This window comes from Phocoena sinus, chromosome 10, assembly GCF_008692025.1.
Source record: "Phocoena sinus isolate mPhoSin1 chromosome 10, mPhoSin1.pri, whole genome shotgun sequence".
Lineage (NCBI taxonomy): Eukaryota > Metazoa > Chordata > Mammalia > Artiodactyla > Phocoenidae > Phocoena > Phocoena sinus.
In genome coordinates, this window is record NC_045772.1 from 94,206,901 (window position 1) to 94,232,903 (window position 26,003).

The 26,003-nt window shown below is 44.9% G+C and overlaps 1 protein-coding gene across 11 annotated transcripts in view; it reads right to left on the reverse strand.

Moving 5' to 3' along the window:
- The window catches only part of ETV6 (ETS variant transcription factor 6), a 240,627-nt gene that overhangs the window by 36,577 nt on the left and 178,047 nt on the right, over positions 1-26,003 (reverse strand). For 10 of the 11 annotated variants that reach the window (XR_004351778.1, XR_004351775.1, XR_004351776.1 and 7 more), the window contains 2 exons: positions 14,405-14,569; positions 1,319-1,453 (listed from right to left, as the gene is read on the reverse strand). Coding sequence is in view for 6 of the 11 variants with exons in the window: in XM_032645765.1 (XP_032501656.1) it covers positions 1,319-1,453; positions 14,405-14,569 (300 nt within the window). In the remaining 5 variants the exon portion in view is untranslated. The remainder of the gene's footprint in view (positions 1-1,318; positions 1,454-14,404; positions 14,570-26,003) is intronic. The other variant, XM_032645767.1, reaches the window with a different exon arrangement.

The following is a 26,003-nucleotide window of genomic DNA, read 5'->3' on the forward strand; positions in this document are numbered from 1 at the left end:
GTCTCATTTTTAAATCTGCCGACAACAAAACAAAAACAGTCCTGCTCTGGGGCATGTTCAATCAGTTGAAGGAAATGCCCCTGAAAAAAACCCAGGGGGTGTAGGCCCCTCATAATCTGGTCTGAAAGACAAGTTTCAAAGAATCACCTTGTGTCCCCAATCTGGGCAGAAGGATGTGGACGAAATGCTCCCCAGAGGCACGGTGCATCGCTGTTCAAGAGAACAGGGGCAAAGCAAGCTTCTTACACCCTATTTCTGTACCCAAGCACCTGCTGTGGAACTCTGCCCGGGGCCGCAATTCGATTCTGGTCTTTTGTTGTGTTTTCTACCAACGCTTTGATTAGGACCACTGTTAAGTCACCGGAGCAGAGCAGTGCGTGGCACACCTGAACTAAGCGCTCACAGTGAGCACATTGCAAGACACTGCCTCCCGTGAACGCATACTAGACCTCCTTGGTCCCCCGCAGAGTTCACAGGGTTTGGGTCTCTTTTCTTCCTCCAGCTTAGGTTACCCTCTGTTACCCTCACTCCCCACTGTTTCCCTCCACAGCCCGGAAATCAAAGTCCTCCACGTCCTGTTTCTAATCTTACCTCCTTGGACTAGTTCTGCAACAGCAAAATGTTGATCATTGTTTGTTTGTTTTTGAATTTTTGGTTGCACCCCATGGCATGTGGGACCTTAGTTCCCCGACCAGGGCTTGAACCCGCGCCCCCTGCATTGGAAGGTGAAGTCTTAACCACTGAACCGCCGGGGAAGTCCCTGTTGATCACTGTTGAAGTAGGGGGAGGGGGTGGATCACAGAGCTTTAGTTAGTTTATTCTATTTGGGGTCTGTTTGAAATTTTTCATAATCAAAGGTAGGGGGCAAAGAAAGGTAAGTTCTATAACCCAAGTCATGGGTTGCTCTCTAATCCAAGGACTCCCTCCATCCTGGGTCCTCCAGGGACGTTCTCCACTTCACTCCTGCTTATCAGACCTTCACAGAATCCTACAGAGTCACCTCCTTCACGAAGCTGAGCCTGCTGCCTGTACTGGCTGTAATCTCCCATTCCACTGTCTCTTTATAGCCTCTGTCATAATTATTCTTTGATACTTACGTGTGTATCTATCCCATTTCCTCTCCTAGATTGTGAGTTGCAGAGAACCAGATCTTATTCATCTCAGCATTTCCCCCAGGGTCTCAAACAAAATCAGTACCCCACAAATGCTTGTTGAATGAAAAATGAATCACATGAATAAGAACGACTTATCAAAGGAACAGTGGAACCTCTGGGATTTGGCTATGTCTCAAGCAAGGAGAGAGAAGCCTCCTAGGTACCTTCTTCGTGGTTCTGATGCAGGATGACTTCCGGCTGCGTGTGTATCGAGTTTCCGGGGTGGAAGAACGGTGAGAAAAGAATCCGAGGTTTCCTCTGCTTCAGAATATGCTGAAGGAGTTCATAGAGCACATCACCTGGATAGAAAAAGGAAAGAAAAATAGGGAAATGGGAGTGTTTTGTTCAACAACTATTTGCTGAGCTTTGACTTTGCACCTGGCACTGTCCTAAGGACACAGTGGTGAGGAAGACAGGTCTGCCACCTATCCACGTGGAGCTTATAGGGGACAGGATGTGGCACTGAAACTCAGGTCAGAGCCATGCAGGTTTTTTATTTTTTTTGAACTTTTTTGATTATGAAAGTCATATACAAAAATAAGTATAAAAATGCAAGAAGATAGAAAGAAACAAAAATCACCTATAATCCTATCCCTAAGAGACACAAGCCTGTTAATACTATCTACAGTATTACATGGGTATAGAATTAGAATCAGGCTTATAATAGTTTAGTATCTCTCTTTTCCCTCCACATTATTTAACTGCTTTAGTAGCTGCATTATAACAGCCTGTCACAGGGTCACAGGGATGTACCAGACTTTATTAGAAACTGTCCCAATTTATTGCTACTATTTTTATAAAAAACATCCTTTTCACGTCTGTATTTGCATTTCAGATTATTCAAAGAAGAAGTACAAAGTCATTAAGGATGAAAAGTTTTAATGTTTCAATGAGAACTCATGGATTCTTCATAGAAATCTTCCCAATAGAGAAAAACGTGCCTTTCTGATCTACCCCAATCCCAGGCAGGAAAAGAATAAACGTGAAAAAGAAATTCGCAAGTCCAGTCAGAGGTGCTAACTATTAAAGATACCCTATAAGGAACTGGCTTATGTTCTGGGATGCTTCCCTCTAAAAATACACACAGGCACTGCTCCAAGGTTCCACAATCTCTAGAAAATCATCTTTAGATGTCAGCACCTCGCAGAGGATGGTAGGGGCTGGTCTGAGCTGGGGGCCTTCTATTCTATTTGGTATTTGAAGTGTCCACTGAGTTGTTAATTAGCCAAAAAAGCTGTCATGGTCTTGTCCCTCCCCTCTGACTTAGATTCAAGTTAAAAAATGCAGGTGGGTGCCTCAAAGCCCCTTAGGGGTGGGTGATTAATCTTTAAAATACCACAGGCTTTTCTAACTGTCTCCCACGCCCTTCCACATACAGATACGCAGTCAACAATTGTACCAAACAGTGGGCTTTTGTCTCTAATCTCAGCCACTTTTAACAGATACTTTAATTAACAACTTAATTTACTGCATATTGTGGGCTATTGCTAAATTATTTTTTTTTCCTCTTCAACTCAGCCTGAATCTGAGAAACAGTCCAAATGAATTCCTTTGTTTCTGCAAACTTCTGTGCCTTTTCTATTGGCACCAAATATAAGTTCCACAATACCCCGTCCTAAGTGATTCCTGAGATGCCCTGGTGTCTTTCCTTTGATTTTGTTTCTTCCTCTACCTTTGAATTTTGGTCATTATTAATATAACTTACTGCCACTGTTTACTACTGTGATCAAATAGAGCAAAAGACTTCTAAGGGGGCTTCCCTGACGGCGTAGTGGTTGAGAATCTGCCTGCCAATGCAGGGGATATGGGTTCGAGCCCTGGTCTGGGAAGATCCCACGTGCCACGGAGCAACTGCGCCCGTGAGCCACAACTACTGAGCCCGCGCGTCTGGAGCCTGTGCTCCGCAACAAGAGAGGCCGCGACAGTGAGAGGCCCGCGCACCGCGATAAAGAGTGGCCCCCGCTTGCCACAACTAGAGAAAGCCCTTGCACAGAAACGAAGACCCAACACAGCCAAAAATAAATAAATAAATTAAAAAAAAAAAAAAAAAAAAGACTTCTAAGGAACTGAAGACCCCACGTCACTTGGGAATTTCCTTTTAGTGAAACGGGCAAGGAACCGCAGAGGTGTTCTGAACTCGACTTAAAAATGTTCTGTGTAAGGTAGACCCGTGACAAATGACTCCCTTTGGAGCTGGGAAGGCTTTGGAGCTCATCTAATTCAAATCCAGTAGTCATGGTGATGCTGTCTCTGATGAGATGAGGATACAGAGCCTGAAATACAGTCCTATTTTAATGATTCATATTTTAATCGCTTACAAAAATAAGTCCCTAATCAACATTTTGTGTCTTGGTTTAGTGTAAATGTCTTCCTGAACTTTTCCGAATTTACATGGCCTCACAACGCTGGGTTCTATCCTGTGGGTTTGAGCGATGCTTTATACCGGTAGTAGCTGAAGAGAAAAACGAAAACACTGAAAAAAAATGTGTTCCTGATGATACTAACAAAAATGGTCAGTTATTAGTGTAGCCACTTTGGAAGGGGAGGCGAGGAAATACAGATGCAGTGTGTGTGTGGGTGTCGGACTCTGCTGGTTTGGATGCGGGCTGGTGTGAGGGGAGGGCCCGGCAGCCAGGGCTGGAGGACCAGCTCCTGTACACGAGGCGACCTTGAGCAGGTCCCCGAACTTCTCTGCGAAATGCAAACATCTCCCTCAGAAGAGGATGTCGTGAAGCAGGGCCTGGTGCACGTCACATGTGGTCCCTCCTTGGAGGTCACTCGGGGGGCTGGAGGAGCTCTGGGTATGGTGGCTGGAGGGCAGGCAGGTCACTTTCTTTTCTGTTTCCATTTCTCTACGTGCACAGAGAAAGCGAGGCAACGAAGTGGATGCCCTTTACCTTCTCCAGGCCTCATTTCCTCATCTGGAAAATGGCGATACTGGCAGTATTTACCTCCCAGGATGCCTGTGAGGACTGGATGAGGTAAGTGTGTAATAAGCTCATCACAGCACCGGGCAGTGAGAACTCAGCAAGCACCAGCTGTTGTGTGACCACCGCTGTTCCTGCTATTATTATGGATATCATTCAAGTGGTTTAGGACAGACCGGTAGACCCCGAAGGAGGTCTCAGGAGAACAAAGGAAGACTGTCCGGGTCGTGGTCAGTGTTATGTTCCCCCTTCAGAAAGGGCAAGGTGAAGTGAGGCCATTCCCCCACTGGGCTAAGCCTGCAGCGGGGCTGATATGTGCTCTGCCCCATACTCTCCCAGGCCTTCTGTACTGCCTCTCCCCAGCCTCTCAACCCAAAGCTGGCGAAGGGAGCCCAGCAGAGAAGGCTCCTCTCTGAGTGGACGAGAGAGCTGGAGAGGGGCCGGTCAGGCAGAGCTCTGCCAGTTCTTTAACTCAACCACAAGAACTAGTAAGGTAACACTCGTAAGTGGCACCTGTGATAGCTGGCTAATGGGTGGGAGCCTGGGCCCAGGGTCCTGGGCCAAGAAAAAACTTAATTCTAAGACTGCAGAGTATGGCCACAATTGGACCAGTCCATCCACAGACATGTTTCCGCGGCAACCAGGAACTCAGCTGGGGAATGTGGCTGGCTTAGCACAAACGAATCGCTACTCTGGGGGGAAAACCAACCCACCGTATGTGCCATGTGGGTATGATTGGCAGGAAGAGTGTGTGCCTGGTAATGGCTTGGAATCTTAGACTTAGAGAGGACTCTATAGGTTTCCTAGATGCACTCAAACTTGTGATCAGTAAAAGTCCCCTGCCTCCTCTTCCCCTGCCAAGAAGTAGCTTTGGCTGAGCACTTCTGTGATGGGTAGCCGGACACAACGTAAGCAAACCATTTCTGGACAGCTCTAGTCGACAGAAAGTTCTTCTGTTGAGTTGGAATCTGGCCTCCTCTGCAATCTCATGTACCTCGGTTCTTAGTTTTGGTCTCTGGAGCAGCACAGAACATGCATCCCATCTACAACAGTTTCCTAAATAAATAAAGACGCTCCCCCCACTCCATCCTCTTCCATCTCCACTGGCCCCCGATTCCTCCGATACTCAGTCAGTTTTCTTGCTACATTCTTAAAATCTTCTTATACACAGGAGATCACATCTCAAATGCGATCTTAACAAAGAGATCTCTGGAATAAAGAACAGATTTAAAAAGAAGTTATGGGACTTCCCTGGCGGCGCAGTGGTTGAGAATCTGCCTGCCAATGCAGGGGACACGGGTTCGAGCCCTGGTCCGGGAGGATCCCACATGCCACGGAGCGGCTGGGCCCGTGAGCCACAACTACTGAGCCTGCGCGTCTGGAGCCTGTGCTCCGCAACAAGAGGCCGCGATAGTGAGAGGCCCGCGCACCACGATGAAGAGTGGCCCCCGCTCGCCGCAACTAGAGAAAGCCCTCGCACAGAAACGAAGACCCAACACAGCCATAAATGAATAAATAATAGAAAAGAGAAGTCATATTTATTTGCCTGCTGTATAAAGAGCACGAGCCATAGCTCTGTCTATCTAACTAAGCTAATGACCACTGGCCTGAATTCAAAGGCACTGTTCAAAAAACTCTTGGCCTGTTCAACTCTTGATAAATCTTCTCTGTCTTCCCAGAAAAGGAATAACTCGTACTAACTCCTACTGTGATAAGCAGTGAAATCGAGGCTATTGTTTAAGGGATAACAGCTTTCGCTGGTTTCTCCATGTATCTTCAGGCATACACACATGGTTCACGTACCCACAGGTACGCGCACAAGTGGATGTGCCTCGAAGCTAGTGAATTTCAGGGGCCTTTATTTGTATAGTCCCGTGAAAGGAAACCTAGAACTATGTGCCCTCAAATTATAAATTTCAGGTCCCCCAAACCCTGGATATACTCCTAGGTGCGCGCACACACACACACACACACACACACAGAAGAGAAACCCACAAACTAAACACACTACAATCTTGTATCAGGGATCTTGATGTTAAAAGCCAGGCAACGACTTCGAGAATCCTGAATTCTATGATTTTATTTGCAATTTGTTCCAAACGAACAGTAGCGAGAGTGAATAAAACTGCTGCAAGTTGCCTTAGCAAAGACGAGTGATGACCAAGATCATGAAGATGCTGTTTAGGGGGTTAAACATATCTACGCCTCTTTACTTTTTTTTTTTTAACATCTTTATTGGGGTATAATTGCTTTACAGTGGTGTGTTAGTTTCTGCTTTATGACAAAGTTTCTTTACTTTCAGAGGAAAGAGCTTGGGCTCTGGAGCAAGGAAGTCCCAGGTTTGAATCCTGGTTCCTCTAGTCAACAGCTGCATGCCCTGAGGCAAACTACTTTTCTCTTTGAGCCTTAGTTCAGGGCTTAGTTAAATATTCTTTTGTCTCAAATGAGAAAAATGCCCAGACTCCGCAGGGCTGTTAAGAGGATTAAATGAGATAATGTGAACAAGTGCGCCAGCCGCATGTCTGCCCTCCTGTGCGCTCAGGAGATGGTACTCCTTGTGATTATGATAATTATTAACAGATGTGTCTCCAAAAAATCTGGAAACTATTTGCTCTGCTTCAATATTTTTGTCTTTAAAGGACATGCATAAGTTTCATAAAGGCACATTCATAAGAATGGAATTTTTTTCCAGTTGACATCATGTCATACAGATATTTCTAGTTCATGGTTTCTTTTTCCTTCTAGTTCACAATGTACCTTCAACTTCTTTCTATAGGGTTCTTTTCTTTAGCATTTAAGCAGCTTCAAGTGTTTCCTGTCTTCTACACACACACACACACACACACACACACACACACACACGTGCGCACGCGTGCGCACACACCTCTCTGTCCTCATCTTCCCCTCCAGGTGCTGTTCCTGTTTCCCTCCTCCCATCACAGCCAAACTCCCTGAGGAGCTGTCCAACTCTGTTATCACCACACCCCTCTCCGTCCACTCCTCAGGGCCCTCTGGTCTCCACTCCAACCCTCTCTCCAAAGCGCTCTTGCTGAGGTCACCTCTCTGTCATCAAACCCAAAGGGCAATGGTACCTGGGGACTTGCTGCCTCTCAGCAACATCATCACCACTAGTCACTGCACCCGCCCCCGGCCTCAGAACACCCCTCGGCTTCAGACATTCCTCCGTCTCCTGGTTTTCTGCTCTCCCTCCTTCCCCAACCTTTAAGGCTCCCAGATCTCTCATCATCTTTCTCCCTGGGTAATCTCATCCCCTCCCATGGCTTCAATCAGCTTGTCTATGCTAAATCTACTCCAGCCTGACCTACCTCCTCAACTCCAGAACCTTCACTTACCTCCTACATACATCCTCTTGCATGCCACCCGGGCACCGCGCATCTTATGTGTTCAACATAAACGCCTTTACAAACCACGTGGTGTTTCCTAGTGCAGTAAACGCCCACCTGATTGGGCCAGAAACTCGGCACTCGTCCTTAACACCTCTCTCCCACTTATACAACATCTAATCGGTCCCCAAGACTTATAGACTCTGCCCTCTAAATACTGCTTGAATCACCCCCTTTTCTCTGCTGGTCCATCTTAGTTTAAGTCACCGCCATTGCGCCTATCTGCCAGCCAAGCCGACGGCCCTACATCCTACTTCTCACCTCTGTACTTCATTATGCCAGTCTCTGCTTCAGACCCTGAATGGCTTCTACCTGTCTTTAAAATAACATGTAAAGTGCTGAACGTGATCTGCAAGGCCCCATATGATCTACTGAAGAAATAATAAGTGACTCAATGAATGGCCGTAAAGCTACAGTGTATTCCTCTATATTTATATTCTCCGCATTTTTTTTTTGGCAAGTCTCCTGTCGGGGGTGGCTTGGGCATTTCCAGTTTTTACCAATATAAATAGAATTGCTAAGGGCATCCTTTTTGTCCCTCTATTGGATTGTTTCCTTCAAATATTTTCCTAAAACGGTGTTATCAGTGAAAGCGTTTGATTAGTTTTCAAGTTCTTATTATACACCACTTGTTCCGCAGAAGACTGGGACCAGTGCAGAGTGTCATCTTCAAGACTGTCCAGAGCCTCTCCCCCAGGCGTTTCACATCGTTTAACTTCTTGGGTTCAGTAGGTTTAAAGCAGAATCATCACATTATTGAAAATTTGCATTTTTCTGGTGCTGATTTACTATGTACACCTCCTCCTACGAAGATTATCTAAAGTAACACATTCTTACATCTGCAAACTGTTCTCTTTTCTCTGTCTCTCTCTTCCATTTTTATTCAGAGATTTTCGTTTCCTTCTGACCAATTCTTTAAAAAATAAATAAATAAATGAAAGCAGGCACAGCGTGGGAGGGATACTTTTCAGATTTGTCAGAGAAAACTCTCTCTGCCGGTCCTCTCTGCCTGTGATAGGTTCAAAGTGAAGTCCGAGGCCTCGGCTCCTTCAGTTTCATCATAAATTCCACAGTGAAAACACCAACGCAGACACAGGCCTGGGGGATCCCACTGGTGGCCTAACAAACATTCCCATCATGGGATGGCTTGGCTTTCCAACTCCGCTCTATCTTAGTTTCCAAGCATTCCATTCAATCCATTTTTGTAGGCTGCTTGAATTACAAACATTTTAATTTAATGCGGAGTGCCTTCTGTGACCGTAAAAATAAACCTACTCTTTTACTTAGGAACAAATATGTGAAATTCAGTTGGTATCTATGTCTTGGACACAGAGATCTTAGGGAAAAAATGGGAGCAGGTTGTGGGAAAATTTGAATATTATATTTAAGAGGAGAATAAATCACTTAGAGAAGACATCTAGTAAGACAACTGCCTTTACCTGGATACAGAATATAAGGTAAGATAAAGCAAAGAATAAGCTTGTGAGAAAACCCAAATACCGTGACATAAGTATGCCGTGTTAATTAAAGGACGTGTTGTATGTTTTACATGTTAAAATATGACTCTGTACAGCAGAAAGTTCAGTTATCGCCACCATTTCACTGCTAGGATAACCTAAGTTCTAAGAAATGCAGTGACTTTCCTGTAATTGACTTATCTAAGCATTTCTCCGATGGGTAATACACATATTTTTCGCTTGTGTTGCTCCAAGACACAGCAAGGGAAGAAAGAAGCCACTCTGGGTGTCTTCAGTCAAGGGTCATGTCTGCTGGAACTCCCACACTTCAGGGCTAACATTCCCCTCTGTGACCCACGGCCTCAGACCCTGTGACTTGGGTCTAAAACAGCCCGTTGATTCAGCTACTCAATTCAGCAAACCACCCACCATTGCTTAATAGAGATTAATAGGCAAGGTGGTTTCCAAGGAACTATATGTAGATAAAGACTGGTATTTTCACTTTAAAGAAATTTCAAAGAAATTTTACTACATTTGAAGATCACAAGCAAAGCGTATTTCCAAAGTCAAAGGTTCTGGTGGGTTGGAGAGGTTTGTAACATCACACAGCAGTACGGTAAAAACTGATTTACTTGGTAAAACAACCCCAATTCACTTTTTGCTGAACCGGCTTGAAGGAACTTTGAAAATATGTTTGTTTTGCTTTTCGCTTTTTTTTTTTTTTTTTTTTTAGCATTGACAGAAAGTCTAACATGAATTAAATTAATAACTTTTTGTTCATGTAAATAATGGATACATAGATATGTTCCACCTGAATAACTCTAAATAAAAGTTAGTATCAGTGCTAACTTGTCTGTTCCGTCTTATTAATATGTTTTCACAGCCTCAAGGTGGTCAAGAAACACATTAGAGTTATTCATTGTAAGACATTCATTGAATTCATAAAATTCAGTGAAATTCCTTTGAATTTAAATCATCCCAGACCATTTAATATGGTAACTACCTAGTCGCTCAAGGACTAGGTAAAATTACCCTGTCCGGGTGACATTTTATAAAGCTGAGATTCCTTTACATTTTTTTCCTTAACTTTGAGAATGTCATAAATATGTCATCCTGTTGTGTCCTCTGATTGAGAGATTACTTCAAAAATTAGATCCCATTTATATTCAACCTTGACATCTTCTGTTTGGAGATGATATTTTAAAGTACATTCTGGTACAGTCCCTATTTTATTCTAGTGGTTGAAAAGGGAGGACCTTTGTCCTGGAAGTGGACACGGTAAATGTAGTTTGTTAAATTGGTCAAAGAATGCGGAGTTCAGAGAGGCTACCATGTGTGACTTAAGGTATCTCAATTGTCCAAGTAATTATAATTCACTGAGCTCCCGTTCTCTCCTCTCTACATCTGGAATGAGTAGTGTCAAGGAATGTTATTTCCAAACACAGAAAGCAGAAGTCTGGGTGAGGTCAGGCAGGAAACGTGGCTGGGAGGAAGCTATAAACATCCATTCATGGCGATGCACCTGCCACCAGGTACTTTTGCTTCATTCTGGCAGCCCCATGACTAGTGAGAAGCTGCTGCGTTGTCGTAGGCAGCAAAAAAGATCCAAGGAAAGACAGGAAAAAACCGGGTGAAGTCTAGGTTTTACAAGGTATACAGGTCGAAGGAGACCAAGTTCTTGAATATTTATTTACTGCCTGTAGGTGGGAAGTTGTAATGTTTATTGGAAGCTTAACACTTTCAGTGGTTGAAGCTGGGTTGACCTGTTCAGAGTTGAAGGGAGTTTAGGATCCCCTTGCTGAAAATCCCGTTTTATGGATGAGGGAAGTAAGGGCAAATGAGGTGATGTGATCTGCGGAAGAGCTACATGTAGAACCTGGACCTCACGACATCTACACCAAAGGCTAAAGCAAAGCCCACGTCAGAAGCAGCAGTACCAAATGTTACACCTGAGAGAGAAACAAGGTTTTCTATTTATACCTTGTCTCTGTCTAAGGAGAATGTGAGCAGGTATATCACGCCCTCATCACCCTGCTGGCTGGCTACTTCATGGGAAGGGTCTTCTCAGCTCCTACTTAGTTCTGTCTTCCAATCCCTCTGACAATTCTCCCCTGTTTGTGATAAGTTTTCTTATGGCCCCCACTGGCAGGTATCACCTTGATATTCCGTCCATGGCTTTCCGGTTGATGCCTTAATTAAATTACCTACGGTGTAAGCTTCTGCTCAGCTTGATGTAACGGGGATGATACTCAAAATGATTATTCCCAGCTTGGCCTGGTTCCTGTCTCAGATTCTGCAGAACAGGACGCATCTTCCTGGATGTCCTGGCATCGCTTGGCCAAAGTGCCGGAAGTATTATTATTCTGGTGTCACTGATCCTATTCTGGACTTCAGCATCTTGCATGAGGACCGTAGCAACAGCATTGTATCTAGCTTCCCTGCTTGTAGCGACCCAATAAATCCACCCTATGCACAGATGGCAAATGTCTACACCAAAGGGAGAGCTCCAATCGTGTCATTCTCCTGATCAAAACCTTTCAGTGGTTTCCCATTACCTTCCAAATAGCATCCAATCTCCTTAACCTGGGCTTTAAGGCACTCTCAATAAGGCACACTCAATATTTACTGAGTGCTGACTGAATGCTGCACTAGATGCTAGAGACGCGGCAGCCTAACAGACACAGCCCTGTCCAAACTGAACTCTCTACTCCAGGAGAGGATACGGAAAACAATCACATGTAACACAGTGTGTGACTCGTGTCTGAGTGTGTGTGTGTGTGTGTGTGTGTGTGTGTGTGTGTGTGTGTGTGTGGTGTGTCAGGGGCCATGACAGAATTAGGAAATGCTCTGAGATAAAAGAGGACCCAGACCGAGGTGGGGAGAGGTGGAGGAAAGGAAGGTGGGGTGGAATCAGGGATGCAGGGATGGGAGCCAGGGAAAGCATTCCTGGAGAAAGTAGCAGAACTGGAGACATGAAGAGGCAAGCAGACAGGCGAGGGGGGTGGTGATGAGCGACGATGAACAGTGTCTAGCTCACGTGGCCTCCTCTCTGAGTTCCTCCCCCACACGAACTGGCCTCAACACCTTCCCTTACCTACCGCTTACTCACCTTTCAAAGCTTTCAAAGTCTGGCTCCACTACCACGCCACTGAGCCTCACTGGACAACCCAACTGGAAATCATCTCTCTATCTCTCAAGTCCTTCAGCCCAAGTTTCTGTCCTCTGATGTGGAGCTGCCGAGGGAACACTCACAGAATGAATTTCTACTGCCCCCTCCTAACCGTGGCTACGGCACCACGCCCCGACTATCGCACCAGCCTTATGCTGCCTCTTCCATCCGTAGGGGGGCTTCCTTACCGCCACCCAAACACACTTAAGTTAATGCTGCTCCAGTGACCCACCCACTCAGTTCCATCCTTCACGTCCCAGACCAACTTCACTCCTGCTTTCTTGAGACCCACCCGACTCTGCTCTCTCCTTCCCCAGCTCCCTGCGCCTTCAGGTTCAGTGCAATCCTGGCTCCAACTGGGCAGCAGGGTCCTGTCCAGCTTCCCACGTGGCCCACCCGGCAAAGACCTGACAAAGTGGCAAGGGCGTACTGACAGGTTCTGTGTATCTTCGGTCCCAGCTTTGAGCGGAGAGAACCTAGTTTCACAAGGAAAGTTGAGAGGTCACCGGAGAGAAAAATAAATCAGCAACAAAAAGGAACACCTGAGATATGGTGGGGGGAAGGCAGATTTACAAAGACTGTGGGAGGAAAGCGTGCCCAAGGTCTAAGTCAAATCAAGTTAAAACACATCACTATGTTTTCCTCTGTTTGCCTGACATGAGTAATTTCTCCGGAACCCTAAAGAGTTAGAGCTCTTTTCCTCCAGATAGGTAACTTTGCCCCTTTGAGTGTAATCTTTGAGTTTCCACTGGAACAGAAAAGGGAAGTGTTTTTGCATTAAATTAAAAGGAACTATTGAGGTTCCTTTTAGGTTAGTTTTATTTGTTTATTTATATCATTGTTTGACGGTTTTCTTGTTCTGAGGCTACAGAAAGAATCAACGATTGAAGACTAAATGTTTCAGGTAGGTTTGTGTCCCTTATAAAACCATAGCAATGATCTGTTTTTCAGCCTTGATTTAAGTTTTCAAGTTTCCATTAACATCTATACTTCTGGGGGAACCTTCCCCTTTATCATTTCCTCATATAAACGGTTCTGCTTGCAATTGGGAAAAGCTGGGGCGATACTGTTCCATACACACCCTTATCTTACCCTCTGTGATGGGGCTGTTTCCTCGTGGCGGTTAGCTAGTGTAACTCCCGGCCAGCCTCCAGGAGTAAATCGGGGTAAACGTAGCTGGGCACAGACCTCCTGTGGGACCCCTGGCCTCAGTCAAGAAGACACGGTCTCTGCCAGACAAGCTGCATCGTAGTGGGGCTGGCGGTGAGACTTGACAGAGGGAGGGCCCATCAGTCCTTGAATAGCTGCCCTCAAGAGGCAGAAACCTGAGACCAGAGTTCCCCTTGGACATATGGAGTTCCCAAATCTCTACTTCAAAATATCCATCAAGTGTGAGAAATGAAGCTGGAAAGTATATCTGAAACCTTACCCACGTCAGGAATACACTTTGTAGGTACAAAAGCTCCTCACTGAATGAAACCTTCCCATGTGGGTTCAGGAGCCCTTATTTTGACAAATCTTTCTAGTTAGATGCATTGCTTGTATTTTTCAGGGGTTCTACAAGCTACAAGATGCATTACTTCAAAGAATTCAGTACTTCTAAAGGAAATCACTCGAAGCCCCGGGCGTTTGTTTCTAAACTTGCCTGGGCTACTAGCATCTCCACCTTTCCCAGCCCTTCTCTCTTGTTCCCTCAATTCTTCTTTCCTCTTCCACTCCTCCTACCTCAGCAGTGCTCATTCCCCTGCCTCTGCTGTCTTTTGTTATCTGTTTTTGTTTTCTTTGGCTGCACCATGCGGCATGTGGGATCTTGGTTCCCTGACCAGGGATCAAACCCACGTCCCCTGCACTGGGAGTGCGGAGTCTTAACCACTGGACCGCCAGCGAAATCTTCCTGTCTTTGTTTTTAACTGAGCAGTTTGCAATCTACACTCACGCTCAAGCATCTCTTGTAAAAGTCTTCAGGATCAGAAGCAAGGCAGAGAGAGAGGGTCAGAATGCATTTTCTTCCTTATTTGGTGGTGCAATGAGATCCCTTAAGTACCAGGGTCTATAGGTCCGAACTGGGTTACTTCTCCTAACCTTAAAAGCTTCCCCCGGTCCTGGAAATTCTTCCTCTTCTCCCCTCAAACTGGCCTACGTCAGCAGGATCTGTCCTCTACTAAGCTGGGTCACTGTCCTTGCGTTCACGGTGACGATGTGGAGATCTCTTGGGAGGCTAAGTGGTGACAAAGGCCAACTCTGGCTACCAGACGTTCCAGGCTGAGCCCGTGTCCGGAGTCCAGACCCTCACCTGAATGAGGAGACCGGTAGCGAAAGTCCTCTTTGGTCAGAAGCAGGAGAGCTTTGCCATTCATCTCAAACGTGCTGCTGTCAATCGGCCTTAGAGAAAACTCAATTTCAGCCCACTTGAGCCACTGGGCTACGTCATCTCTGCTCCAGTACATTGGCTGCAAGCCTGTTGGAGAGACAGCAAGGCAGAAAGAAAAGAGAGAGAGAGAGAAGAAAGGTCTTGTCAGTTAGTTGAAATAAAGGGCAAAGATTTCCGAATGGTTAATGAAATTGAGTCTCCGTATCCGAAGAGCCCTCAGGTTCCGCTCTGAATTCCAGGTAAAACTCAAGCTTCATGAGTGGTAAAGTGCGATATCAAATGAACTTTTTATTTAGAGGCAAAATGGGGCGGGGGGAATCCCTTTTTATGTCTTTAAGGAACCGTAGGTCTCACAGCCCTGTCCTTCCTTGGCCGGCTCCAGCTCCAGGGGTGTCCGGATTCCTGGTCTGCCCTGAAGGTGCAGCTGTGGAGTGGGCCTGAAGCACCTGAGGGGGCTCAGAGTCATGACAAATGTCAATGTGCATTGGAGGCGACTTGAGAATCAGAGCTGGGGTGGGAGGGAGGGAGACGCAAGAGGGAAGAGATATGGGAACATGTGTATATGTATAACTGATTCGCTTTGTTATAAAGCAAAAACTAACACACCATTGTAAAGCAATTATACTGCAATAGAGATGTTAAAAAAAAAAAAAGAATCAGAGCTGATCTGATTGTAGCCCAGCGTCCTTTCAAAGTGAGAATGTTCCAGAGCGGGGCCTGACCTTCCAGATATGCCAAATAATGAAGTGTTCCCTGAAACTTCTTCCAGGAAGAGCAACGCACTCGCCTCTGGGAAGCTATCAGGCTATAGCCTCTGGGAATGAGAGGGCAAGGTAAGGATAAAAGGTCTCTTGCCTGTTTACTGTACTTGCTGATGTCAGAGCTTCCTGGTAGGGGTGGTACTTGAAGTCTGAGTCGGACAGGAGTGTGTGAAAGGGAGCTGAGAGGATGGCTCGGGCTGGGTCTCTGTCTGGAAGCCTGACTGTGAATCTGTTTTTATTTGATTTTGCAGTTGCGGGAAATCTTGGACATATCATTCAAGTGGTTTAGAACAGTCGTTATCAAAGTGTGATCCAGGGACCCTTCAGGGTTCCCAAGACCTTTTCAGGGTGTCTATGAAGTCAAAACTCTTTTCATAACAATATTAAGAGGTTATCTCTGCCTTTTTCATTCTCATTCCTTCATGAGCATATGGTGGAATTTTCTAGAGGCTACACAGCATGTGATATGACAGCAGACATGAGAATCCATCCATTTTCTATGAAGCTAGACATTAAAGAGACTTGCAAAAATGTAAAACAAAGAATGCCACTCTAATTTTTTTTGGTTTTGGAAAATATATTCATAAATATATATTTATGTTAACATTTACTTGGCTTACTTTTCAGTGAGTTAAGCAATATTTTTATATATATTATAACAAATACTTAAAATTTTCAGTTTTAATTTCCAATATGGTAAATATAGACAGAAGCCACATGAGCAAAGCTCTTTGGGGTCTTCAATAATTTTAAAGAATCAAAAGAAATCCTGAAACCAAGCTGTCTGAGAACTGAGGGGTTAGAAGAAGCTAGATGCTCAAGAGTGCTTTATTCTCTAAAATATCGTACGAATTAATAGTTCAAATACAACAGAATCAGTGTTTGCTAAGAGGAGCGTCGGTCTCTCTATTTAGTTACTTCAGCTTGCTAAGGAGACTCCAAGTGTGTGCTCTGACAAGTGTCCTTCAGTTTGATCCTGGAAAGAAGCACCTTTCATCCTTATGTCAGGCATGACAAAGAACTGTCTGGTCTATTTGGATGGGCTGCTTTTCCTCCCGGGTGGACTGGGGAATGGAATGGCTCAGATGCCCTTGAGAAGATCCAGGGCCTCTGGGCATGACAACTGGCTCTGTGCTGCAGGTGGCTTCTTTGCAAAGTCTAGTTTTAAAGAAGGGCAGCTGGCTTCCTTGGACTCTGGGCAAGTCTCTTTGAAACTGGTCCACTGTGTAGGGCACCAATAAAGCACTATGGGCACTGAAATAATTAGAGATGGGCATTGAGAGTTTTTTCCTTGTTTTTTAAGTTTTATGATTTTTTTTTCACGTGAAGAAAGGGGCATTGTAAAATAATAACGTGTAGTATGTTACTGCTCTATGATCTTTAGAATAAACACAGCCACTAAAGAATTCAAGGTTTTGTTTTGGACTCTTGACTGGGCCAAGAAGCAATGCCTATTAAAAATGGTCCTCAGCTTCCCTGGTGGTGCAGTGGTTAAGAATCCACCTGCCAAGGCAGGGGACAAGGGTTCGAACCCTGGTCCGGGAAGATCCCACGTGCCGCGGAGCAACTAAGCCCGTGAGCCACAACTACTGAGCCTGCGCTCTAGAGCCCGCGAGCCACAACTACTGAAGCCTGCGTGCCTAGAGCCCGTGCTCCACAACAAGAGAAGCCACCGCAATGAGAAGCCCATGCACTGCAACGAAGAGTAGCCCCTGCTCACCGCAACTACAGAAAGCCTGCCTGTAGCAACGAAGACCCAATGCAGCCAAAAATAAAATAACATTAAAAAAAAAAAAAAAGGTCCTTGGGACATGGATGGACTTGGAGGGCCTTATGCTAAGTGAAATAAGGTAGAGAAAGACAAATACTGAATGATATCACTTGTATGTGGCATCTAAAAAATACAACAAACTAGTGAATATAACAAAAAAGAAGCAGACTCACAGATACAGAGAACAAACTAGTGGTTTCCACTGGTGGGGGGATGCAATATAGGGGTCGGGGGGTGGGAGGTACAAATTACTGGGTGTAAGAGAGGCTCAAGGATGTATTGTACAACATGGGGAATATAGGCAGTATTTGGTGATAACTGTAACCTTTAAGAATTGCATTTTTAGGGACTTCCCTGGTGGTACGGTAGATGGGACTCCACGCTCCCAATGCAGGGGGTCCGGGTTCGGTCCCTGGTCAGGGAACTAGATCCCACATGCATGCTGCAACTGAGGAGGCCGTGTGCCACAACTAAGGAGCCCATGACCCGCAACTAAGAAGCCCACCTGCTACAACTAAGACCTGGTGCAACCATATAAATAATACATTAAAAAAAATTGCATTTTTAAAAAGTTAATTAAAAAAAAGGTCCTTGGAGATAGGAGGTATCCCAGCTCTTCCCAATGACCTTGAAAGTGCATATCTGGGATCACAGTGAGGGGTGTGTGTGAAAATGGTTCAGCAAGACCTCGACTTTTGAACCGGTTAAAAAAAAAAAACAACACAAACCCTTAGAGTTGACTTCCTACACTCAATGGTGTCACCTTTGAACGGGAACAGCAGAGTGATTAGTTATTAGGGACCTTTCCTTTCTTCTCCTTCACACAAGAGGCAAGAGCACAGCCAGCCTTTAGGGGACGAATGTGAGGACCAGACAACCATGGCCTAAGGAACTGCCTTGGGGCAAGAGGGCCGCAGGGCAGAAGATGCTTGGTCAGAAACAGGAAAAAGGACCGGGGTAGCTTATTGGAAGAGGGAGTGCCAAAGCAAATACAGAACCGAATCCCGCTCGGGAGGGGAAATGAGAGTAAAATGCTGAAGTTTCTGCAGAGGAGACACTGAAGTGAGGGAGGCGGGTGAGAAGGGGGTGGGTACACAAGTAGTAATTTGAGGTTCTTTATATTCTATGGAAGAAAATACGCATGAGTAATCTTTTCCCTAAATACAAGAAGAGTCGTACACTCCAAACAGCCCTGCCGGTTAAGAACAACTGTTTCTCTTTTCACTTCCCATTAATCTCTCCCACAGCCCAGCCCCCGAAGCAAGCGGAGCCATCACGTGGAAACCCCCTCACCAGGGACCTACTGAATGCTTGTGGGCTAAGGGGACCTGGCGAGTCTCAGTCCGTCCCGGGAACACCATGGCAATCCTAGCAGTTTTACAAAAGTGACCCCGACAGACTAGGCTACCTGCTGGAGGCCAGGTGATAAACTGATGCAGAATCGCCGCTCTTCCAAAGAGAGAACACGGACACATGCACCGAGCCGGAAGAGGTTTGATGAACTTTGGTGTTCCAAGTCAAGTCCCACTGCTGTACCCTTTTCAATTCAATAGAATAAAAAGGTCCTGGTGTAGGATGCGCTCTGCCATTCTAAATGAGGAAAAAGAAGCCTCCTTTCCTCAAACCTCAGGGCCCTAAAGCCTGGGTGTTACACCTTTGGATGGAGAAGTCATTCCCATCGAATCAGGACCATTGAATTCACTTAATAGTTACCCAGCACCGTTTTGAACACTTTATAAATACCAGTTCATCTGACTGCATGCTCACAGTAACACAGGAGAGAGGGTTTCCGTTGAGGAAACTAAGGCCCAGTGCATTTAAGGGATTTGCCCAAAGGCACACGACCACAGTGACCAAAAACACAAGAGGAGCTGAGATTTCGAACCCAGGGCGCCGGGTCCCCAAGCCTGTGCTCTTATCCACCACCCTCTGCTGACCCACGTATTTCCCATCCAGATTCAGGATGCAGACTGATTTTCAACATCCGTTGGGGATTCCGAAAAGACTGAGTGGAATGAATCCTGCCCCTCTGAGACTCTGATCCTGGGAGGTTTCTCAAGTTATCAACAGACTAAAAATAGAGCCAAAAAAACCCTGTAGATCCCTGGAGAAAGAGATTTATACAGGGGAAGAAGAGGGAGGTGTAGGCGAGACTCTGCTTTTAACGCATCCAGGAATAAGGCTCTACCGTCACTAGCTACTTGCTCACACGCACCTGCCGTGCCCACGCCAATCCTGCGTAGACAGTTGCTAGCGTAACAGAACACGAGCAAGACCACGGAGGAGCACGTCACATGTAACTTGTTTTACAGTTACGTGTTGCAATGTTAGCTCAACAAAGTTGGAGAATGTACATGTTAATGATCACTAGTAAAAAGAAAAGAGAGAGAGACCATCATTCCGTACCTACATTATGCTATTCCCTGTGCACATAACAAGCCTGTGAAAGCCACCCCAAGACCTGCATTTTTAACGCCAATTAATTTCAGAGCATAGTTGAGAAGGATTTTGCACAGAAGAAATGAACTGCTATGATTAAGAAAATTACTAAGAGTTCCACCGCACTTTTTTTTCCCAAGTGGGTCAAGTCAAGTTCATGGGGCCGTACCCTTCAATGACATACCCAGACCCTTAAACTTCCTTGTGATAGCTCTCCAATTCCATGTTCAAAGCAGCAGCCACATTCATCAGTACACTCTTAGCCTCGATTCAGACTTTCTGAGTTATGTTTAAACTAACGACGGAAAGCATGCTGAGAGATAGGAGCCTGGATTTCATTCCCAGATCTGCCATTAATTAACACGTGATGCTGGGCCGGCCACTCAGTTTCTCTTTGGTTCAGTGGCTTCATCTGTAAAACGAGGGGCTTAGAGTATGTGATCTCTCTTCCCTTCTGGGTTTAATACGGTCAAGACGCTCCCATTTACAAGCAGCTGGGACCCTTTTTCTACAGAGCTACTCCGTGCTCACGACAATGACCCTGAGATTTTGTAACTTCCTGAAGCCTCCTCTGAATCACGGAAAACGGATTAAGTTACTTTAAATAGAGTTTGGTGCTTACGAGTATTTTTTTATATTCTAATTCTTGGAAAAGTTATAACCCGGTAACGGCAATAATAAACATTTTAAGAAGGTGTTTTCACGTGTATGACCTCAGGTAAATTCTCCAAAAAGCCCTGTGAAACCCACGGTAGTCTCATTTCAATTTAACAGATGAGGAGACAGGGGCTCAGAGTCATTAGAAGATGTTGCTGGTTCGTGTAATACTCAATTCAAGCTCTTTCGCTATAGTAAACGTTCATCAAAAACACCCTTTATCCTAAATGTTCTGTGTACACAGGAACTGGCTGCAGATCCTGTGGCTTAGAGGACAGAATCATAGAAGACAACTCCCACTGCCTCTTATTCATTAGGCAACTGAAGCTGGGAAAAGTTAAGAGATTGAATCAGGATCAAGCTGCCCCAGGTTCCCTGACTCTTTCCAACCTCCCACGGTGTCTCGTAACTAGATTCGATGACACCGAACAGTTCTGTAACCCTTGACATAGTGAGGAAGGTTATCACTTCCTTGCTTAGTTATCTTGCCTTAAGATTAAACATCCTTCATCTGTCCAAACAGAAGTTCTGTACTGCCTTTTTTAGAGCCTTACAGGCCTGCCTGCCTCCTCTGGAGATGCTATTTGGCTCCCATTTCTAAAAGTAGTACCAGAAGCAGGGCTAGAACCTTTCTATCTCTGGACAACGTTTCTGTTCATCATAATAGCTAGCAATTACTGAGCATTTACGTGAGTCTTCACTACAACGATCATTCCTTCTCGTTTTGTAGAGGAGAAAACTGCCACACACGGTAAATGGAAATGGTGGTGCTGGGATTGAGAACCAGGCCCCAACTCTTAACAGCCCACCACGTGGATTCTCCAGTTGCCCTCCGTGTCGAGGTTCCACATCCAACCAACTGCAGATCAAAAATACTCAGAAAAAAAAAATCCAGAAAGTTCCCAGAAGCAAAACTTGAATTTGCTGTGTGCTAGCAGCTATTCACATAGCGTTTACATCGTAGTCACAACAAATTACATAGCATTTGCAGTGTGTTAGGTATTATAAGTAATCTAGAGATGATTTAAAGTATATGGGAGGATGTGTGTAGGTAGGGTATATGCAAATACCACACGAGTTCACATAAGGGACTTGAGCATCTGTGGATTTTGGTATCTGAGGGGGTCCTGGAACCAATCCCCCCATGCGGATACCCAGGGATGTCTGTAACCGTAAACACTTACCAGCATTTACTGTGTGAAAGGCACTGTTCTAAATGCCTTCTGTAGGCAACTCATTTAATCCCCACAGCAACCCTGTACAATAGAAACGTTCACTATCCTCATTTACAGAGGAGAAAACTGGAGCACTGGGACGTTAAGTGACGCGGCCAAAGTCACATACCCAGTGGAAGAGCCAACATGTGAACCCAGTTGGTCTAGCCCGAAGTCCATATTTATTGACTCCTTGCCTCTCTAAGGTTATTTGGTGTTTTGGCAGGACATCAAGTTAAATTCAGGATTTAAAAAAAGAGAGAGAGAGAGAGAGAGAAAAGTTTCACTGACTGTGTGAACTTTCACAGTGGTGAAACGTGTAGGCACAGAGCACCAGCACGGAGACTCTACCTCCCAGCTGTGTGATCTCAGACGAGTTTCTTAACCGCTCTGTGTCTCACTCACCTCAACTGGAGAATGGGGACAACTTTCAACTTGTGAAGCAAGTGGCACTGAAGCATAGATGACATGCTTGTCAAATCGGCAGATGACATAAAGCTAGGATAGTAAGATGATACAAATAATGACGATATAAAATACAAAGGACAGCATTTGGCATAGAGCAAAGACTATTAATAGCTATTTACCATTATCATCTTTACAATCTCCCTGCCCTGCACGTATATGGCTGCTGTCTGGAACCCAACCGTGAGGATGTGTGTTCATCAGTATTAGATTTCATCTTGCTATTCTCCATCATCATTCCAGCCTGCAGCCGTCCCTCCAGATTTGGACCCACCTCTAGTATCATCAATACTTTGTAGCTTCATGTCATCTGTGGCTTTGATTAGCATCTGTCACCTCAACAGGTTACCGACAAAGTGCTGATTAGGTGAGGGCTGACATGAGAGCACCCTGGTGACACACCAGCCACCTTCTTTCAGCTGGAGACTGATCCAGTTATTGGCTCCGTTTGGGTACAGGTGTTCAATTATCAATACGTGTAAATACTCTGATATTTGGACTACATCTTTCCGGTTCAGCCATAAATGGAACCATCTGAAATTCAAGTAAAATGCTTTCTTGATGTCCAGAAATACAATAACTACAAAAGTTAGAGCAACCTTATTGAAGAAGGTGAAGAGAAGGGGCAGGGTTGGTTCCTAAGGGATAACTTTGTCCTAAGTGCTTATAACATATATGTTTGAAGATCTCTCCTGAGTTTCATCTGAAAGCTATAACAGGTTAGCTGTTTTTAGTCTGTACATACTGCCTTTTTTCCTTTTTCTGCTCTGAGTGTCAGGCACTTTCTTTTAGTGCCTCTTCCATTTCCCACAATGCTTAGGGATCACTGTCAGTGGCCTTTCACCCTTGTAAGTTCTTTATTCTGGGATGTCATCTGTCTGGGCCAAGAGCCTTGAATTTATTTAGAACAACTTAGATTCACTTTTACAATCAATTCACCCATCTTGGGCTTCAATTCCCTCACGTCAGTTTGTACTACCTGTTTCAGTCTGACACTCACCCTGCTTGATGGAAGGGAGGGAAGAAAGAGAGAAGTTGCCCAGTTTTGTTTTCTGTTTGCCACCCAACCCAATCTGCATGCTGATACCGTGCTTATTCTTTTACTGCCCCTCCACACACAGTTTTCTTAAGCATCTCCCATAGTTTTTAGCTCACTTAGTTTTAACATTCTAGATCTAAAATACTCTCCTTTATATGTTAAACTGTTTTGTTGTTGAGGTACAGTTGATGTATAATATTACATACGTTATAGGTATATAGTAATTCACAATTTTTAAAGATTATACTCCACTTACAGTTGTTATAAACTATTGGCCATATTCCTTGTGCTGTACAATATATCCTTGTAGCTTATTTATTTTACACATAGTAGTTTGTATCCCTTCTTCCCATACCCTTACATTTCTCCTCCCCCCTCCCCTCTCCCCACTGGCAACCACTGGTTTGCTCTCTATATCTGTGAGTCTGCTTCTTTTGTATTATATTCACTAGTTTGTTGTATTTTTTAGATTCCACATATAAGTGATATCATACAGTGTTTGTCTTTCTCTGTCTGACTTGTTTCACTTAGCATAAGGCCCTCCAGGTACGTCGTGCTGTTTTAAGTGACAAAATTTCATTTTTTGTTTTATAAAAAATTTCATTTTCAGTAACTTGTTCTTTCATCCACTATATACATCTTTTAAAAAATCTGAGCTCATCAGACGGGCACACAGAAAACAGTGGTAAGATAAACTGGCATGATCTTTCTAGTAAATAACTTGGTGATAGTTTAAGAGCCCTGTAAATGTTAACTTCTGAGAATCTATCTTAAGAAAATAATTTAGGATACAGAGAAATCGTTCATGCACAAAGATGTTCACTGCAGTGTTATTTTTAATAGTGAAAACCTGGGAACATCAATAAGGAAATAGTTAAGTAAACTGTAAACAACATCTCTGGTAGAAAATTATGCAGCCAATAACATAATATTTATAAAGAGGATCTATTCATATGGAAAATCACGAAATAGCATGTGTGCATACATAATCTCAAACAACTTATAGAAAAATATTATAACGCAACATAAAAATATTAACAGCAACTGAGTTACAGGTGATGTTTACTATCCCCTTTTCATTTTTTATTTCCCAATTCTCTCTATTAAGCCTGTGTTACTTTCATATTTAAAAGGATCTATTTAAAAATTGAGATCATCAGAGAAGGTCCCCTCGTCAGCCTCATCCGATTCTTTAGCTGTCTTCCTCCCTTCTCATGCCCTGTGCGGTTGATGTGTCCGAATTTCATTTTCAAGAGCACCCTGATTCTCTAGACTTGGTTCTAGCCCCTTTCAGATCATGGGCCCATAGGTAGTTTTCCCCTCAATTTAAGTCATTTCCCTTCTTCAAGTCAAGAAAACATATCTGCTCATGCCTTTCAATTCCCTACCCAGTTCCAAGATGATGTTTTCATTCTCACCGAAATTTCCATCATTTCTACTTCGCCAGCCAATTCCTCCTCATTTGTCAGACATGTGTCCGAATTAGCAGTGCCCCTCATCGCTGCTTCTACCTTCTGGGAGATCAAACTGCCAACTGGTAGGCACATGTGTTCAGAGTTAAACGTGCATGTGTGTAGCTAAAGGCGATTTCAGCGATTCTCACATCATGCTTGGCACACGACGGTCCCCTGGTAATGCCAGACTGTTTGGCCAAAGAACCCCAATGCTAGTACCCCACCTTGGGCGAGCTCTGCAGCCTGTCACTGCCACCCTCTCCTACCAACATTCTCACCAGGTGGGACACTTCTGATCTTTGCAGTTCACTGCCATTACCAGATGCTTCTCAGACAGGTTGGGACCCGGGACCCACTGCTGCAGTGCTTGCACCTGGAGAAGCGTCTCAGGGAGCAACAAAATACAAAGAAACTATAAGGGACTAAAAATAACTGCATGCATGTGCAGTTGGGGTAAATTATGGACAGTAAGATACGAAAAGACCAGAAAGCCCAACTGCCACTTCTGAGGAGCCGGCGGCAAAAGCAAGGTGTCGGGAGCAAAAGCGGGGTACTGCGCGCCCCCCCCACCCCCCACTCAACACCACAAAGGGGTGGGCAAACGATCTAGGCCACCCCTCCGGCCCGACTCCCTGGACACACCCCTACCCTCACCCCATATAAGGAACCAGTTTAGCCCCCAGTCAGGGAGCGAGCAAGGGAAAATGTTACTTGTTCTCACTCCCCACTGCTGCAGCAGGGGCCCCAGTAAAGCCCTGCCTGACTTTCTTGTCTGGTTTCTCATCAATTCCTATTGATTAAGGAGGCCAAGAACCCTGGTGGTGACACTTCCACATTCATGGCATCCCAGCAACTATTCTGTGAGGGATCTAAGGTTGGCACAACCGTATTTGCAGAAGAAACTGAAGCTCAGAGAGGATGAGGGACTTTGCCAAGGTCACAGTGGGCCTCAGACCAGAACTCCAGCTCCTGGTCGTCTGTATATGTCCAGTGAACTTCCTCTGGGTCAAAGGGAATAAAGGATATAAAAGCCCCTTGCGCTCTGATGCACCATAAAAGGCACTGTAAAAACGCAAAAGAATTAGGAATAATAAATCATAACTCAACTGTGGCAGGTTGAGTTGCAGGTCTGGTTTAGCTGCAGATCCAGAATGCCGAGCCCTTTCTGACCTCTGCAAAGGGGGTGCAGTGGGAAGAGTTTCTTAGGATAAATAAACGCTCCAAAATAAAACAAAGTATCATCAGAGCCTGTTAAGCTGCTGCTTCCCAGAGCACTTCCCAGGGGTCTTTTCTGACTCCTAACCCTTCCCCACAGGCTGAGTGCCCCCAGCCCACACCGCAGTCCTGGGTAGATTCTGACAAGCTCCGGCATTCCCGTTCCTCTGGGTCTGCCTCTAACTCTGGATGTGTTATTTGCTCAAGACTGCTCTCAGCACACAACTTCTGTCACTAGGGGACGTTCCAAAACATTTCCTATTTTTTGTCCTCAAGGTTACTCTATCTCAGCACTCAGTTTCCAAGTGGAGGTTAGAAGGTTATTCTGGTGTCTTTTCAGCTAAAACCCCAAGCGCAAGAATACTACACATTCATGTTTAGATCCAAGGTCCTATTCTGTTCCCTGGAAAAAAATTTTTCCTTACAAACTTCATTTTGTGGATTTTTCTGGCTTTCACTCAGTTTTAGCCACAAAGGGGTTTTTATCAGCAAACCTGTTGACAGCA